Here is a 17,355-nt window from a genome sequence, read left to right as displayed (position 1 = left end):
CAGGGTGCATAGGTCAGGTCGGGGTGGAGCTTTTTACAAGATCGGATCAGGTTGATTGGGTCGGTAGTGCGTGAGTCAAGTCTCTTAAGCCAAACTGTGAAAAAGATGACCCAGTACGCACACTTTATCTTAATTCAGATAAATCAGTCACATTACACTTTTTATTAGTTACACCGGGGCAAGCGCTAGGTTACATTGCACCCACACAATTTGACACAAAAAGCTACAGGCAAGCTTTGAGCTACAAGAAAGATTACAAGAAGCATGCACTCATCGTAAGAGTGAAGTTCTGCCGAACGAAGCAATTTCTCATAGTACTATTGCCACAGAAACCATGGCCACTTGAACAATCAGGAATAATCCATTAGCCAAAAAAATCACATCAACTAGGAAAGCCATTATCGCGACGTAAGCTGAAGACGATCGAGGTATATAGAATACCAAAACGGCAACTGATCGAGCAAACGAAGCAGCGCATTGATGACGGGAAATAATGCAGTGGAACTGAGGAAATCAACATTGGCCTAGCACTGAGGCAGATCCAATGGCGGAGGCGGCAGCTTCTGGTTCGGCAGGCTCCCGTCCAGCACCAACCATGCCATTTTCAGGCCCCAGCTCATGTGCACCTCCAGGTGACAATGCATGAACCACACACCTGCACGTACGCCAGTAGTGCGTTCGAGTTAGGTACTTGGGGCCTCGGAAATAATGCTAGGATTATTCCAGTGCAAATAATTAAACCTGGGTTGTCCGCACGAAAGCGGATGGAGACCCAGCCGCCGGCGGGCACGCCGACGGTGTTGCGCTCCACGGGGTCGACGAGGTTGAACTTGCCCGGGTCGTTGGCCGGGTCGAAGTTGCCGAACCCCTGGCCGATGACGAAGAAGTTGAAGCCGTGCAGGTGCAGCGGGTGGCTCTCCGCGCCGAGGATGCTGGTGTCCTGCAGCACCAGCTCCACGGTGGTGCCGAACGGCAGCACGGCCACCTTCGTCCCGTTCGTCACGTTGGTGTTGTTGGGCGGCGTGCCGGTGTAGTTGAACAGCGTCAGCGGGAAGGCCGGGAAGTTGGTGGCGTAGACGCCGTTGGACCTGCCGGCGAAGTGCGCCTGCAGCAGCGCAGTCGTGGGCAGCACGAACGAGACGTTGTTGATGGACGCCGCAAACCGGGACCCGTTGGGGCCCTGGCAGCTGGTCCCGTTGGCGCCGGCGCACGGGTGCGTGCCGAGCCCCACGGTGAAGAAGAAGCGCCGGTCAACGTCCCGCGGCACGGCGGCCGGGTACTCCGCGCTCGCCAGGCTGCGGAGCTTCGTGGTGTAGTTGGCCACGAAGCTGGTGTCGTTGGTCGGCGGCAGGGTCGGCGCGAAGACCGGGAGGTTGTTGTTGTTCTTGGATGGAGACGAAGAAGGGTCCTCGTACTCGAGGACGCCGGTGACGGTGGTGTTGTCGAACGTGCCCTGCGTGTTGGTGTACGGCCGCGCCTCCATATGTAGTAGCTCGCGCCGGGGTATGTCGGCTTGGTGGCGAGCAGGACGTTGCTGGTCTGCCCCGGCGCGATGACGAGGGTGTCCACGGTGAAGGGCTTGACGTAGAGCGCGTCGACATCGACGACGGTGAGCGTGTGGTTGGCGACGGAGAAGAAGAGCTCGTCGTTGAGTGCGGCGTTGATGAGCCGGAGCATGTACGTCTTGCTGGGCTTCACCTTCAGCTTGAACGTATCTGATATATATATGCCACAGAACATTGTTAAGCACAACATGTACGTATGCTCGCAATATAGTGCTGCTGTAAAGAGAGGTCATTGATCGACGACCTTGAGCGGCGGAGCAGTTGTAGAGAGGTCCCGTGAGTCCGTTAATGGTGTACGCGTCGGAGACGTTGGGTCCGCCGCCGGTCTGCAGCGCCTGCGCGATCACCGCCTCCGTGTCGTTCCTCCACCACTCGCCGAACATGACGGGCACCTCCTCGTCCGGCGCCGGGAACGGGTAAGGCACGCCGGCGGGGGGCAGGAGGACGATGGGCCCGTAGACGGTGGCGCGGAGCCAGGAGATGTGCGCGTGCCACCACAGCGTGCCGCGCTGCCCGACGATCTGGTACCGGTACACGTAGCTCTGGCCCGGCTGGATCGGGCACTGCGTGATGTAGGAGGGCCCGTCCGCCCACCCGCTCAGCAGCTGCCGCACGCCGTGCTGGGATGCTCATGTTGTAGGGGGAGCGGTTGACCACGTTGACCTCCACGTGGTCGCCCTCCCACGCCAACAGCGTCGGCCCCGGGTACTGCCCGTTGACCGTCACGATGCTCTTCGTGCCGCACAGCCGCGTCACGCTCGTCATTTGCACCTGCCATGCATGCAGATTGATTTGTTGTATAGTAATAGATATGAGGGTTTACAATTTCGGCGAAATATCGCCGAAATTTCCGAAATATCGCCTTTTTCGCTGAGGTCTGAATTTTTTTTGTATCGGTCAAAAATTTTCGGTTAAATTCATCTTTCACTCTAAAATTACACCAAAACACACTAAAATTACCCTCCATATCATCTAGTCTTATCAAAGCCCTAAATTTCTTCAAATTTATTTAATTTTCTCACTCACACATTGGACGGCACTAGTATATGCAGCTCGCCCACCATCAGCACACTGTATTACCGCGGCTCTACTTCTGTGATATATTATGTTATTTCGTCGATGTTATATAAATTTATGATGGATGATGGATTATAGAGTTTTTCTAGTGAAATGATGCCAAATTTGTTTAAAACTCAATTTAAATTTATTTAAATTTGAACCGATATTTCCGAAATTTCCGAAATTTCATATTTATCGCTGGGGACCGAAATTTTTTTCTTACCGGTATTGTAAACCCTGGATATGCCCATGCGTTACATCGAGAAAAACAAAGTTTTGAAAGCAAGAAAAACATGAAATGCTCTCCCTGTCTCTTCCCACATTGTAATTCTAATCTTCCATATAAGTCAGCTAAGAGTTTGGCCGACATGTCTCCTCCCACATTACGAGGGAGATCTATCTTGACTTTCCATCGTCGTGTCCCTCAATGAGAGTATATTTACGGTTTGATCCATCAACTGAAGAAAGTTCAAATATGATTGAAGGTTTTGTTTCGAATTAGAAATGCAATAGTGGTATGAAGTATGAACCCTCCTTTAGGTTCATACTAATGGTTCGAAGGGCTATATTGTTGTCCTTTTTTACTTTGTTTTTCATATTTATATTTATTTTTATTTTGTACTCCGAGATTTTTAAGTGAAAAAAACACATTTACTTTGAAGAACATCGGCTCATGACTCCGGCCATAAAAATGGTGAAAATTGGGAAAAGGAAAAAAAAATGCTTTCGTCCGTGACTGAAGAATCGCAAATAGTTGGCTCCTGTACATAAGATCGAAAAGGTAGTGTCGTCCTGACGGAAACCATCGTCGCTGAAAAACACACGGAAACAAAACCGCCACCCCGCCCGTGCCGTGAACCCGTGATGTGAGAATCGTGAGATTACCGAACTCAAAAACATACGGTAAGATGGACGAAGAAATTTTATGGCGGAAGAATTTTTCGTGTACAAATACAGATTTGTTCTCTTATTTTTTTACTAGTAAATATGCCCGTGCGTTGCAACGCGAGAGAAAAAAACTATCAAGCATTTATGCAAAACGATGACGTGAATGATACATATCTACTTATGTTTTATCCTTTTATAATTTATTTTATGATGACCGTGACATCCATAATATAAGTAAATGTTAACAATAAATAAGAATGTCTTACTAAACCTGTATCAAATTAAATACACCTTGGTATATTTTTCCTTTCATTGCAAAGCACATAATCATTTAGCTATAAGTATATCATAACTTTAATTTTTCATAATATCCATGTGTTTCTATGACTCAATATCGACTTTCGTAGCTTTTTTGATGCATCACATCAACCTCTGTAATTTTATTTTGTGAATGTGTCAAGGATTTGTCTGTCCACCAGTGATGGAGACCTCTCTTGAATTTTTAGACGACAGTTCTCGTCAGGAATTACATAAATACATTTGTATAGATTTCATTAGATAATAATCTGCGAAATTTCCGGTTCATGAAATATTTAGTTGTGCCGCAAAACTGGTTTGGCATTTTTATGATTTTTCTATGATTTTAGCTAATTTTGCAATATCTCTGTTTTAATAGAAAAAGAGAAAAACGAAAGAGAAGGAAAAAATGCTTGCATAGGCTTGGTGCAGCCCACAACGAAGCCGGCCCACCCAGCTACAAGGATTCAACCCAGGTCGAATGGTTTGATATTTTTATGATTTTTCTATGATTTTGGCGAATTTTGCAATATCTCTGTTTTTATAGAAAAAGAGAAAAACGAAAGAAAAAGAAAAAGGCTTGGTCAGCCCACAACGAAGCCGGCCCAACTGCAAGAATTCAATTCCAGGTCGAAAAAGAAGCCCACCAAGAGAGGCTCACTCGGATCTGGACATTTTGCATCATGAACCCAGATATATTTCAAAAACTATTAAGGCATCCCCACCTTTTCTTTCTCTCTAGTATCTTTACATCTGGAACCCCATATTTCTTTCTATTCTCTTCCGTACTCCTAATCTCTGTTGGCAACGAGAACGAGACCGAGACCAAGCCGGTGAGATTGGGAGAGGAAGAGGCAGAAAAAAAATACGGCGGAAATTTTGCCTTTTTATTATTAAGTATAGATTTGGATTATGATTCCTATTCAACAGAGGGTGTTTTGATTAGGATTCTGGCTATCTAGGTTATATCAAGAAGCCCTACATATCTCATATATAAAAATAAATAGAAGGATCGAAGACAGACACATATTTCACACGGAATTAGTTAGGAGAGGGACGGTGGAGATAATTTTTGTCTCTTTAATAATTATATGACTTTTGTTATTTATCTGTTGACATTTGATTTAATTGTGCTTTAGAATTATATAATTTTTTAGGTACTAAATCTGTAAGATTTCTATACATTTAATTTGATTGTGCTTTAGAATTCATGCTACAAGGTATATGCGCGTGGTACGTCACTAACTAACATGGCCACACGGTTCACTTGCCACACTTGCTGTGGTCAAGATTGACGGGATCGTGACGCATGCATGAATAAACTAACAAATAAACTTACATCGAACTGGTACTTTCTCGTCTCGGCCTGGCCTCCCATGCCGGCGAGCAGCACCACTGCCACGACCATGGCGACTAGGACAGAGGCGCTGGAACGGGGAGCAAACGAGGACGCCATTTCTCTTAGCTAGGTAGGCCCTTTGACAAATGAACTCTTGTTCTGTTGTTGGTAATTGGTAGCACGGGGGTGGGTTATATGTATAGATTTTTTTTTTAATTTTAACTCTTTTTTTTAATATAATTTTAAATCTAACACTGACGTTTTTTTTAAACTAACATTTTTGGCACGGGGTTGGATTTAAAATTATATTAAAAAAAGGATTAAAATTAAAAAAAATCTAACTGGGGATCGAGTGGCATGCATTTGCATTGCATAGGCTCGACAGGTGGGGGCCAAGGCATGCATGCATCTGCAGGCCATCTCTGTGCTCCGTCCAACGCATGGCTCCGTTTGGCGATTCTGGTGGTGCATGCGTGCTGCCCCATGCTTCACGATTGCACTTGGGCCTTTTGCTCCGTTTAGTAGCTTTCGTTTGCGGTTCGCGGCTGCTCGATCCGCCGATTGGTTAACAACTCTCGGCGGTCGCATCAACGTCGGTCTCACAGCTTGCTGAGCCTGCTGCTGCCTGTTGCTGATAAATCGACGAGAGAGAGCTGGCTGGTCCATGCCACGCAGGCACTCTGTAGCTTTGGAGTGCGGCCAAAGTCAACCTGCGCGTCTAGTGTTTACCCCTTCTCGCAAATTATGCTACAAAACTATAAACTGAAGTACGCCGGTAGATATATACGGCGGTGAATGTTAGAAGTATAGATACGTGCGATTAGGGATAAAAAAAAAGAATTCTAGAACTATAATAGGTTTACAAATAGTATGATTTGTATTGTACTCCCTCCGTCTAAGAAAAAATACAGTATCTTGAGTTTGACCAGTTATAAATAAAAAAAGTATCAATATTTGTAATATCAAACAAATACCATTAGATAATTATGAAATGTATTTTCATAATAAATTTATTTGGAGCCATAAATATGAATACTATTCGCTAGAAACTTGGTCATCAAACATGAATTACTTTTATTAGCACGCAACACATAGTTACATTCTTTCCCGGACGAAGGGAGTACTTCAAATAGACTTATAGTAATATGTTCAGTCATTCAAGGACATACATCGATTTTTTTTGTGTGACTAGGACATACATCAATTATGTCAACTATAATAAACATAAATGAGAGGATTTAAGCCGTTTCAGTTATCTTCACATGGTATCAAAAGAGAAGAGACACGAGATAATAAACATAAATGAGAGGATTTAAGCCGTTTCGTTATTTTCACATGGTATCACAAAGAGAAGAGATGCGAGGTGGTACCAAGGGGTGGGGGATTGGATGGAGATGTATCCACGAAGATGCCATGAGAGCCTAGCGCGCATTCACGACATATATGCCGTGCACAAGTATCTAGCGTGTAAGATTATTGTATAAATTTATAGGGCAGTAGTTGAAAATAAAAAAACTACTGTATAAATTCAGGAGGATCACAATCCTTTCAAGAGTTGGATCCACAACAGGTCCTCACGGCATCTCCGATACATGGGGCATATCCCTGGGTGCCAAATCGATCATCCACCAAAGACTAGTTAATGATGTTGAGGCGGAGAAGATTTTATATAGAAGCATATAAGACTTTAAATCCGTCCAATAGCAGTTGTTTGCTCTGCTGGGACCAAGGGAGAATGCAAGAAGTATAAATATGTATGGTTAGAGATAAAAATAAAATCCTAGAGATATCGTAACGTTTAGATCTAGTACGACTTGTATCAAGCAGAATTATAGTCCTACTTTTCATATATTAAAATCCTACTGAGACATGTAGCAATTATGCTGACTATATAACTAATATATATAGCATCCTAAGAAGTTATTAAGTCGTTCTAATTATTTCCATACGAAGGACCGTATATAAATCTGCTTCCCACCTAAAAGCATCTTGGGAGTGTGACAAATTCTTTGGTTACGAACGACATTTGTATCTGTAGCCAACATTAGCTGAGATACGATCATGATCAAATTTCAGACAAATTTTGACTTCCTAAAAGAACGTTTGGTTTATGAATAACCAGTTGAAAACTTGCCAGACGTTTTATTATTGTTAGGGGCTCCACCAACCCCTAAAAAATCTGTTAAATCAGCAGTGGTTGAGTTCTTCGCTTCGAGTGACAAGCGACCTCGAGCGGAGATAGATATCCACAGGTGACAGGTCTGAGGCTCTGAGCCCTTTTTAGGCTTTCAGGTGACATGCTAAGGGACTGCGCATGCACAAGCAAACCAAAAGGACTTTTAAACAGGGACGTGACCTGGAGGAAGGTAAGGCATGGCAACCGATCATCCTTGACAGCCTTGCTGCGCCCTGCATTGGTTTCGATCGGCCTGACACAACCTTTATCGAGAGCGATGACTCGTGTGCGAGATAGTTAGCAGTTGCTCTTGCTCATTTCCTGTGCTGGCGATCTTTTCCTTTACCAAGTTTCATGGTCGCTCGGGTGAGATGATTCTCTTCCTTCTCTGACAACGCAGTTCCGTTTCAAAATGCTATTTAGTTGGACGGAGTGTCAGCAGTAGCCGAAGCTGACTATGCATACGCCACATTTCAATCTTCTAGAGAACATGTCGTAGGAATGTGGTAGATGATTAGGACACTCTGTCCAACAAAGTAGACCACTCGGTTCCCATATCAAAAGGCTAAGAGTCTGCTTGGTTTCTTTGCCCATCCAAGCAAGGCAAGATGCCAGTGAAAGAACCAAGCAGACCCTAAAACATTTTTCATCTGTTTATTTCCACTTCCACGTACTTCTTTCGTTCCAAATTATAAGTCGCTTTGATTTTTTTAGTACATTTATTTTACTATGCATCTAGATATAATAATATGTCTAGATACATAGCAAAATGGATGAACCAACAAAGTCAAAGCGACTTATAATTTGGAACGGATGGAGTAGTAGGTTATGTTACACAGCAGGCATCATCTGAGTACCAAAGCATGTAACCCGGCCCCCAGGCGGATGCCATTCATGAAGAACGTCGGTTTACTTGCAACAAAAGATAGTGAGAGCCTTCGGGGCAGAAGTCAACGACTCATTTGATTTAAGGAAGCATGTCAGATTTGAGTTGGACGAGCTCTCATTTCCTGGACCCGCAATGGAACATCGGAACGTTTTGGATCAGCCTTTAGCTGGCCCTCCCATTACCCTTGTCGGATCTGGATCGTCCTGAACCTCCCTCTCAACTCTCAATGCAAGCAGCAATCCTGCAATATGGGCTACTTGATCCTCGTGCTCTATCAGTTCAGTTGTTTTCCTATAGGTCTTGCCAACTGGCTTCCTGACCTCATCATCGATGATGCATGCTGTCTGATGTGCTATAAGGTTTAAGAAGTTTAGAAAAATTATTAATTATGGTATATTTTAATCCAGAAAATTAGCACGCTCCTGACACACTACCAATATCTAGCAAAGTGACTATATGAAAAATTAAGAGCATGTTTGGTAGTGCTCCGCGAGCGGCGAGCGGCTCTGTGTGTGAGTGACAATCACTTGTGTGTGGGAAAGGTCCGTGGACAATCTATGAAATTATCTGACCGGGACTTTGGCCCTTGTGAAGGCAATTTTCCAATGGGCTCCAACGAGAACTAGAAACACAAGCTTCTCAATACCTCAGAATAGTTGATGCCGGAGTTTGCATCTCTAACTTATTTATGTTTTGGTATTTATTTGCATTCCTGGTGTGTGCTTTATCTTTCCTAATTTAGCTCGCTAGGTTAGTTGATAAGGTTCGAACCTAGGGTGCAAAAATCTTTTGCATTAGAAGTAGCAACACTTATCAAAATCGTAGTACATGTCTAGATAGTATCTTACATAGATTTTGATAGGTACTCCATTCCTAGATAGTATCTTAGGTAGATTTTGATAAGTACTCCCTTCACTTCCAAATTATAAACGGTTCTAACTTTTCTAGACACATAATTTTTATTAAATATCTAGACATAGCCTATGTATAGATGCATAGCAACAACAATATACTTAGAAAACATAGGCCGACTTAGAATTTCGAACATAGGAAGTAAGTTTTTTTTGAAGCCAACAGAGGAAGTAAGTTTTAGGCCCTGTTTGGTTGGGCTTTTGGCTTTGGTTTTTGGCCTCAAAAGCCAAAAGCCCAATCAAAGGGGCTGTTTTTGGAGGGTGCTTTTTCAGAAGCAGCTGCTTTTCCGTAGTTCATTTTTGAAAGCTGGTTTGACCCTGCTTTTGGCTCTTGGCTTTCTGCTTTTCGAAATTGGTGGAATAAAAAGCTCTTCCATAGTTGTTTCAAGAGAGATAAAGATAAAAGGTATATTTTATACTTGTTTAACCAAACAGCTTTCAGCTTTTCTACAGCTCACAGCCCACAGCAGCTTTTCCACAGCTCACAGCCCACAGCAGCTTTTTCCCACAGCCACAGCTCAACCAAATAGGGCCTTAGTTGGGCATTAGTTTCCAAGTTGCCTTATTCACAAACCCACCCCTCTTTTTAGGTGTTATAGTCCCTTCACCCATTTATATCATGAAAAAATAGTCCAAAGCGCAAAAAAAAAAAAATCCACGATAAATTACTGGAGATAGATGGAACGATGAGAACTGAAATAAATTATTTTGAACTCATGAAAAGATTGATGGAAACTTCAAATAAAAAGATTAAGCTCAAGGTAAAGGAATTAAATTCTAGAAAAAGATAGAAAATTTCTTAGAGAGAGATATTCGTCTCCTAGACATACTTAAAACCATTTACATTTATAAAGATCAAATGCAACCGGCATGAATGGAAAAAACCATCAAATTAATTAAGAAATTTCTAAAATAAATTTTATTTTTACACTAAAATTTTGGGGTGTGAAACCATGTTGTCGCAAACTGACCTGATAGCAAGTATGTGTGCACCGCGTTCACACCATGGCACAGCTCAATGCGCTCGTGCAAGTGTAGCAAGCCTTTAATTGACAGCATGCAATAGTCATTTCAATACCACCATCTCTCTCTCAACTTGACAGCATGTGCATGCAATAGTCATCCATTTAATTGTGTCAATATTTAGTCAATTTTTCATTTGGAATCCAATCTTATTGCACCTAGTACTTAATATGGGCCTTAGTATCTAATTTAATAAAAAAAAATGGGCCAAGCCCAATCAAAATCCAATACAATGTTAGCCATTTCAATACCACCATCCCTCCGAGGAAAAGGATATACAAAGCCCAACCTTTTCACTGAAACAACAAATGGCAACCTTAGCAAGTGATCAAAAGCTATTCCTTTATAAAAAAGCTATTCCTCTTAGCCTAAGTACCCTAGGTACTAGGTCATTCTAACAACAAGTCAAGATTTTTTCCAATGAGCACTTGAAACAAACCATAAATTAGAGCTTTTCCACTAACTAGTGGAAATGCACGTGCAACACGCACGTGTGTATGGTAAGACATGTCTTAATAGAGGAAAAAGAATAGATTCAAATGATATCACAATTAAGAAATTATGTGTACAACATGAATAGAATTAAATCCATAACAAGTTATAATATGAACGCTTGGCACTTTTTTTTGCACCAAACAAAATTTTACACATTCTTACAATGCTATCCGTCCGCTCTCGTTTATTACTTCACTTCACAGGAAATGATTTATGCTAACATTAGCATCCCTGCCTAGGTTCCAAATGATCCTACCAACATGGATCAAATATAGCGTGTACAAAACTTGAGAAGTGACGCAACGAGACAAACATATTTCCCCTTAATCTGAATACATCAAGATCAGTCTTCAAATTGAATTAAAGATCAAGTCACAATGTCACTAACCCCATGTGTCCAGCGAGAACTCGCTGTCACCCGCAGGGATATCCTCTGGTCGACCCCAAGGCTGGAGGGGCTGTTGACGAACCTGTCGAGCGATAACTGGGTTGCGTGGTCCTCATCGTGGTATGAACTACATTGGTATTCTCATAGCCTAGATTTAACTCACAATCTGAATTCTTGTGGAATGTGAGAGGGATTAGTTCCTTCTTGAGTTGTGCTCCGGTTACTGGTTGTTTCCCAAACTTTTTAAGGTATGAGATTATGCTTCTACATAGAAAAGCAACAAAGTCAGGATTTTGATTATTTTTGGGCCATACTTGTTTTCAATAAAAATATATTATAGATCGATAAAATCAGGGTTTTGAATATTTTTGGCACATACTTCTTTTCAATAAAAATATATAATAGCTCGTTGAACTAAAATCCTTAGCCTCACATTAAATCCACCCTCAGATGGAAGAAATATGAGTCTACACCACCCAACAAGATTATAATCAAAGGCAAAAGAAGAGAAATTAACATTGAGCTAGTAAATCATCTACAGACTACAAGTTCATGTCCTCAAGAGAGGATTAGCTCATAAAAGTAACTACCTGAACTAACACTGAGAATTTATAATTCCTGATCAGAACTGGTGAACGGAAGTAGGGAAAAATTAGTTGCAATTCTAATTATATCTTTATCACATTTTATAGCCAAATGAAGGTTCAGAAAATGCCTTGGAGCCTTGCTCTTGTGTTTATTTTATTCACTCCATGTAACATGAGTTAGCTCCTGAGGTGCATAGTTCACATACAAAGAAATAAATGGGCCAAGCCCAATCAAAATCCAACATAATGTTAGCCATTTCAATACCACCATCCCTCTGAGGAAAAGGATATACAAAGCCCAACCTTTTCACTGAAATAACAAATGGCAACCTTAGCAAGCGACCAAAAGCTATTCCTTTATAAAAAAAAATGCTATTCCTCTTAGCCTAAGTACCCTAGGTACTAGGTCATTCTAACAACAAGTCGTGATTTTTCCAATGAGCACCTGAAACAAACCATAAATTAGAGCTTTTCCACTAATATGCTTATAAAGCACTTCCATTGGAACTCCGGTAGTATTGTAAAAGGTTCGACGCAAATACACAAAAGACATGGATGCAACATGAGGGAAGTTAGTGCAAGGCAAACGATTCGACTAAAATGAAATCAAGTCTTTACATAATTAAGTACTTTTACCAAATAAACCAGAATTCTGTTGCCACTATGTGACAATATTCAGGAGGAAATCATGAGTATCTAATAAGTAGAGAAATATTTGCTTGGCAAACAATAGTTAACGTCCTCGTAACCAAGTTAAAATAAAATAACAATTGATTCGTTCTAATAAAGCTTTTTCTATTAAATTAAATTTGTTAGAGTAATAAAATGTAGAAATTTGGTAGGCATATCCATGGATCCTGGCTATTTGACACAAAGCACCAGATAAATAAAGACCAAGAAAATTGTGAAATTTCTTTTACAGCTCAGCCACCTGCTAGCAATGATTTATGAAAAATATATATATAAGAAAAGTAGGAGAAAAAGGAGTGAGGCATTGGGAAAATGTTAAAATATCAGCAGGGGGGCAGCCTTCCTACCCCCTCTTTGCTCCTCCCTTTCTCCCTTTGAAGTACACACATGGCCCATAGTCGTCGTTCCTGATGTGTGATGTCTGTTAGTGTGTAGGGAAGGAGGAGGAAGAACGAAGGAAGCCCAGGAAAGCTCCATCTCACCTCTTCACCAAACGCTTCTTGGTAGGATAATTGGCAGAGAAGCTTCCACCCTGCTTTTCATCTCTTCTTTAACTACACTAAGTGATTACCTAGATCATGACAATGTGAGACCAGACAAGGGCAGGCTTGGGGAGGAGTCACAGGTGCTGCCAAGAGCCTGCTTGTGGGCATCACGAAGATGAGGTCGATCTTTCTCATCGCCATTCTTGCCGCCACCACTGCAGCAGCAGTGCTCTTCCATGGGTCCGACGCGCAGGAGTTGATGCATGGCCACCATACAGAGAGGATCTCAGGTGCGGTTCTCTTTTGGTTGTGCTTTTCCTCCATTCAGTAAATCATTCAAGATGTCATGAAACTCAAATGCAGACTAGTTTTTTGTCTGAAGGGAGTAGGGACCGTGATGCATTTCTGTATGAAACTTAAGTTCTGGCCCTAGAGTGCTTAGCACTGATTATATATAATAATAGCTTAAAGATGGCCGTTCTACTAAGGGGAAACGTTTATATTCTTCCATTATAGTATTCAGTACGCATAAATTGGAAGACAAAAAAAAATGTTTTTCTTAGGAAATGTAGGTGTTGGCTATGTGTGATAAGAACACATGGTGAAGGCAATAGGCTAACAAAAAGCATTTGAGATTTTCCAGTTTCTGATGACATGGAAATTTCAAATTTACATGGGTGGAAGCTTTTATAAAAAAAAAAAGGCCATATCCTTCCTCCTTGAGATATCCGACGAGCAACACATCATATTTGGCTCTGAACTCGGACTTCAAGCCCCCCTACCGCCGCTGGCTCGTTGATCCCATGGAGCCCCTAAGAGTCCTTCTAAGAATTTTTAGCATAACTGCTTTAAAAAGAAGAGGCTGAAGGTTAAAGATGAACTTTTAGCCCCCATAATCATTTATCCTAGATTCGTTCCTTGTGTCTTGTTTTCTTGTTGAGCGTAGGAATCTCTAAAGAAACAGTGTATTCTCCTATCCTATAAAATTCTCATGCTTCAAACAAGGGTTTCATTATGTACCCAATAAAACGCAGGCACTGGCGGTGACGTTTTAGAAGACGACCCTGTCGGCAAGCTCAAGGTCTACGTGTACGACCTCCCAGCGAAATACAACACGGAGCCGGTGGAGAAGGACCCGCGTTGCCTGACGCACATGTTCGCGACGGAGATCTTCGTCCACCGGTCCCTCCTCTCCAGCGCCGTCCGGACCCTGGACCCCGAGGAAGCGGACTGGTTTTACGCGCCCGTGTACACGACCTGCGACCTGACCGCCTCCGGCCACCCCATGCCCTTCGACTCCCCGCGGATGATGCGCAGCGCGATCCGGCTGATCGCCGAGCGCTGGAAGTACTGGAACAGGTCCGAGGGCGCCGACCACTTCTTCGTCACGCCGCACGACTTCGGGGCCTGCTTCCATTTCCAGGAGGAGAAGGCCATGGCGCGCGGGATCCTGCCCGTGCTCCGGCGCGCCACGCTGGTGCAGACGTTCGGGCAGCGGAACCACGTGTGCCTGAAGGACGGCTCCATCACCATCCCGCCGTACGCGCCGCCGTGGAAGATGGAGGCGCAGCTTCTGCCCCCGGCCACCCCGCGGTCCATCTTCGTCTACTTCCGCGGCCTCTTCTACGACGCCGGCAACGACCCCGAGGGCGGATACTACGCCAGGGGCGCCCGCGCCTCCGTGTGGGAGAACTTCAAGAGCAACCCGCTGTTCGACATCTCCACGGTGCACCCGACGACCTACTACCAGGACATGCAGCGGGCGGTGTTCTGCCTGTGCCCGCTGGGCTGGGCGCCCTGGAGCCCCCGGCTGGTGGAGGCCGTCGTGTTCGGCTGCATCCCGGTGGTCATCGCCGACGACATCGTGCTGCCCTTCGCGGACGCCATCCCGTGGGCGGACATCGGCGTGTTCATCGCTGAGGACGACGTCCCGAGGCTGGACACCATCCTGACGTCCATCCCCGTGGAGGTGGTGCTGAGGAAGCAGCGGCTCCTAGCGAGTCCGGCGATGAAGCGCGCCGTGTTGTTCCCGCAGCCCGCGCAGCCGGGCGACGCGTTCCACCAGATACTCAACGGGCTCGCACGCAAGCTCCCGCACGGCGACGATGCCTTCTTGAGGAACGGACAGACGGTCCTCAACTGGACGGCTGGCCCGCCGAGAGACCTCAAGCCATGGTAGCTCACGCACGCTGGTACTGGGTAGCATTCAAATTGCCATGGTTACATAGTGCTGGGCTGTTGGCCATCAGCCAAATACATTTTTTTTTGTATCTTCACCATACGTACGTACATCGTTGTAGGACTAGTACTGCATTTTGTGAATATCATACCCAAAAATTACAAAACTTTACAACATCCGGACGCCCGCGCGGCACTCTGTTTTGTCCGCGCCTGCACTCCACGCCCACCCTCGCGCCAGCACGTTCCCGCCCATGCCTGCGTTTCGCGCGTACACGCGAGGCCCGCGCCGCGCCGTCTGGACGTCGCCCGCGCCCGCGCCGTCTGGACTCCGCGCACACGGGGGCCGCTCGTGCCTCCTCCGCTTCTCACACGCTTTGCAACGCTCAATCTATTTTTTTAACATCCAAATAAAGCACTTGCAACGCATGTCTAAAACGCTTGCAAAACACTTAAAAGCCATTGCAAGTATATGCAACATCTAGATGAAAATCTTGCAACGTATGTGTCAAATATATGCAACATCTAAATAAACACACTTGCAACTTATGTCTAAAAAAACAGATGAAACATTTAGAACAAACGTTTGCAACATAAATATATAGTCATTACAACATACTCCCTCCGTACTAAATAAAATAAAATCATTTTCGACAAGGCTTGGGTCAAACATTAGGAATATAAATCATGAATAACTTTTAAGTTGTTGAGTTTGAAAATGTGAAAACCATATGAATAGATTTGTCTTGAAAAAAAAATACTTTCATAAAAATATACATAATAACATTTTTCGATAAATATTTTTATAAAACAAGAAGTCAAAGTTATACTTTGAAGACCGTGTCACTGTCCAAAACGACTATTTTTTTAGTATGAAGGGCGTATGGGCCTGTTCGTTTGTCTGAATTCTGGAGGAATCTGGATGGTTTGGAGGAATGCGGGAGAAATTTGTTAGAGAAAAACATTGTTCCGGATGAAAAAATAAGCGGATCAAGCCGGGTTTAAGGGCACGCGAACGGGGTATGTGACATCCTGATCTACTTTTGCAACATTAATAAGAAACACTTCCAACATATCTCTGAAACATCTGAAGCACTCGAAATATACGCTTTTGCAACATGTCATGCGCGTCACTCTAGTGGACGACTACCACCATGTCAGGCACATTGAGGAACTCGATAACCACCTCGATGGCAAGATTGGGGCTGGGAGGTGGCAGAGCGAAGAGCACCACTGACTTGGTCGCGCGTGAGCTTCTTCTGCTAGGGGCACCAGGGCCAAGGAAATTGCCACGTAGAGTTGTAGATGTTTGTACGTGCCATTTTCGTGCCGTGCGGGCCCAAGCACGGTCCAAAATATGGGTCGGGCCATGTAACCTATCGTGCCGAGATCCTAGGCATGACACGGCCCTCGTGTGCGTGTCGTGCCGTGCTTTGGGCCATGCTAAAAGAGCGTGCCATGGCCCGTCCTCGAATGTCACGACCCAAGTTCCAGCTCTAGGTATTCGTATTAGAACCGGATAAGACACAGACACGTGAGCTCCAAATGAAGGATGATTTGTATTGGATTCGGAGAGGAGCCTCGATGCGGGCACAAAAGTACGACATGGCCGCGACGCCCTCGCCGTCTTCAGCTGCAGGAGGAGGTGTCGAGGAGGACGCCGGCGCCGGCTCTGACGATGAGGGCAGTGGGGCGGCAGGCGCGACTCCAGCGGTGGAGCCTGGCGTCGCGGAGGCGGGGAAGGGCTCGGGGCGGAGGAAGTGGAGGGTCGCGCCGAGAAGGCGAGCGGTCAGGAAATCCGCGGTGGCCATGTGAGTTGGACACGTCGCTATCTTTTTTTTTTAACCGTGAAAGAATGAAGGTATAGGAAACAAGCTGGTTGGGCTGTTAGTGTACTAGCGCGCAGGCCAAGAAAGCGTCCGGGCAAGACTTTACTCCTGGTGATGCCTGGTGTCATTTAAATTTACAAAGCTTCACGTACTGCCTCCGTCTTAGAAAACTTAACTTGATGTTTTAGGATTCAAAAAAATATATCCCCAAAAACTTATGTTTTAACTTTTGGACTACAAATTGGGCCCATATCAACTTGAAATTGTGATCTGCATGACTCCATGCATTCCTTTTTAATGAGAAGCTTATTGCTTAATTGGTATGATTCACCTTCAATAAATAAGGGTAGTTGAGCACTAATTTGTCCTAAAAATCCCAAAACATTAAGTTTTTTTTAGGACGAAAGGAGTGGTATACATGCAGAAACCTTGTCCAATATGTTTGTGCTTGTCCAACAAAGTAAGCACACCGGCTACCTGATAAAAATTCAAAGGTCAATGGCTTGTTACTTTATATTAGCTTCCACAAAGATTCCAGGCACTAACTTAGCCACTG

General features: G+C 44.2%; 1 protein-coding gene and 1 pseudogene across 1 annotated transcript; one reads left to right on the top strand and one right to left on the bottom strand.

Moving 5' to 3' along the window:
• Window positions 1–492: 492 nt before the first annotated feature.
• Window positions 493–5,265, bottom strand: LOC136511910 (laccase-12-like; annotated as a pseudogene).
• Window positions 5,266–12,818: 7,553 nt separating this feature from the next.
• LOC136512672 (probable glucuronosyltransferase Os01g0926700) lies at window positions 12,819–15,159 on the top strand. Its single transcript, XM_066506650.1, has 2 exons — window positions 12,819–13,082; window positions 13,827–15,159. The coding sequence occupies exons 1-2, from the start codon at window positions 12,968–12,970 to the stop codon at window positions 14,969–14,971; spliced, it is 1,260 nt and encodes a 419-aa protein (XP_066362747.1). The 5' UTR covers window positions 12,819–12,967; the 3' UTR covers window positions 14,972–15,159.
• The last annotated feature ends 2,196 nt before the right edge of the window (window positions 15,160–17,355 follow it).

This window comes from Miscanthus floridulus, chromosome 16 (genome assembly GCF_019320115.1).
Source record: "Miscanthus floridulus cultivar M001 chromosome 16, ASM1932011v1, whole genome shotgun sequence".
Lineage (NCBI taxonomy): Eukaryota > Viridiplantae > Streptophyta > Magnoliopsida > Poales > Poaceae > Miscanthus > Miscanthus floridulus.
This window is presented reverse-complemented; position numbering and strand designations above follow the sequence as displayed.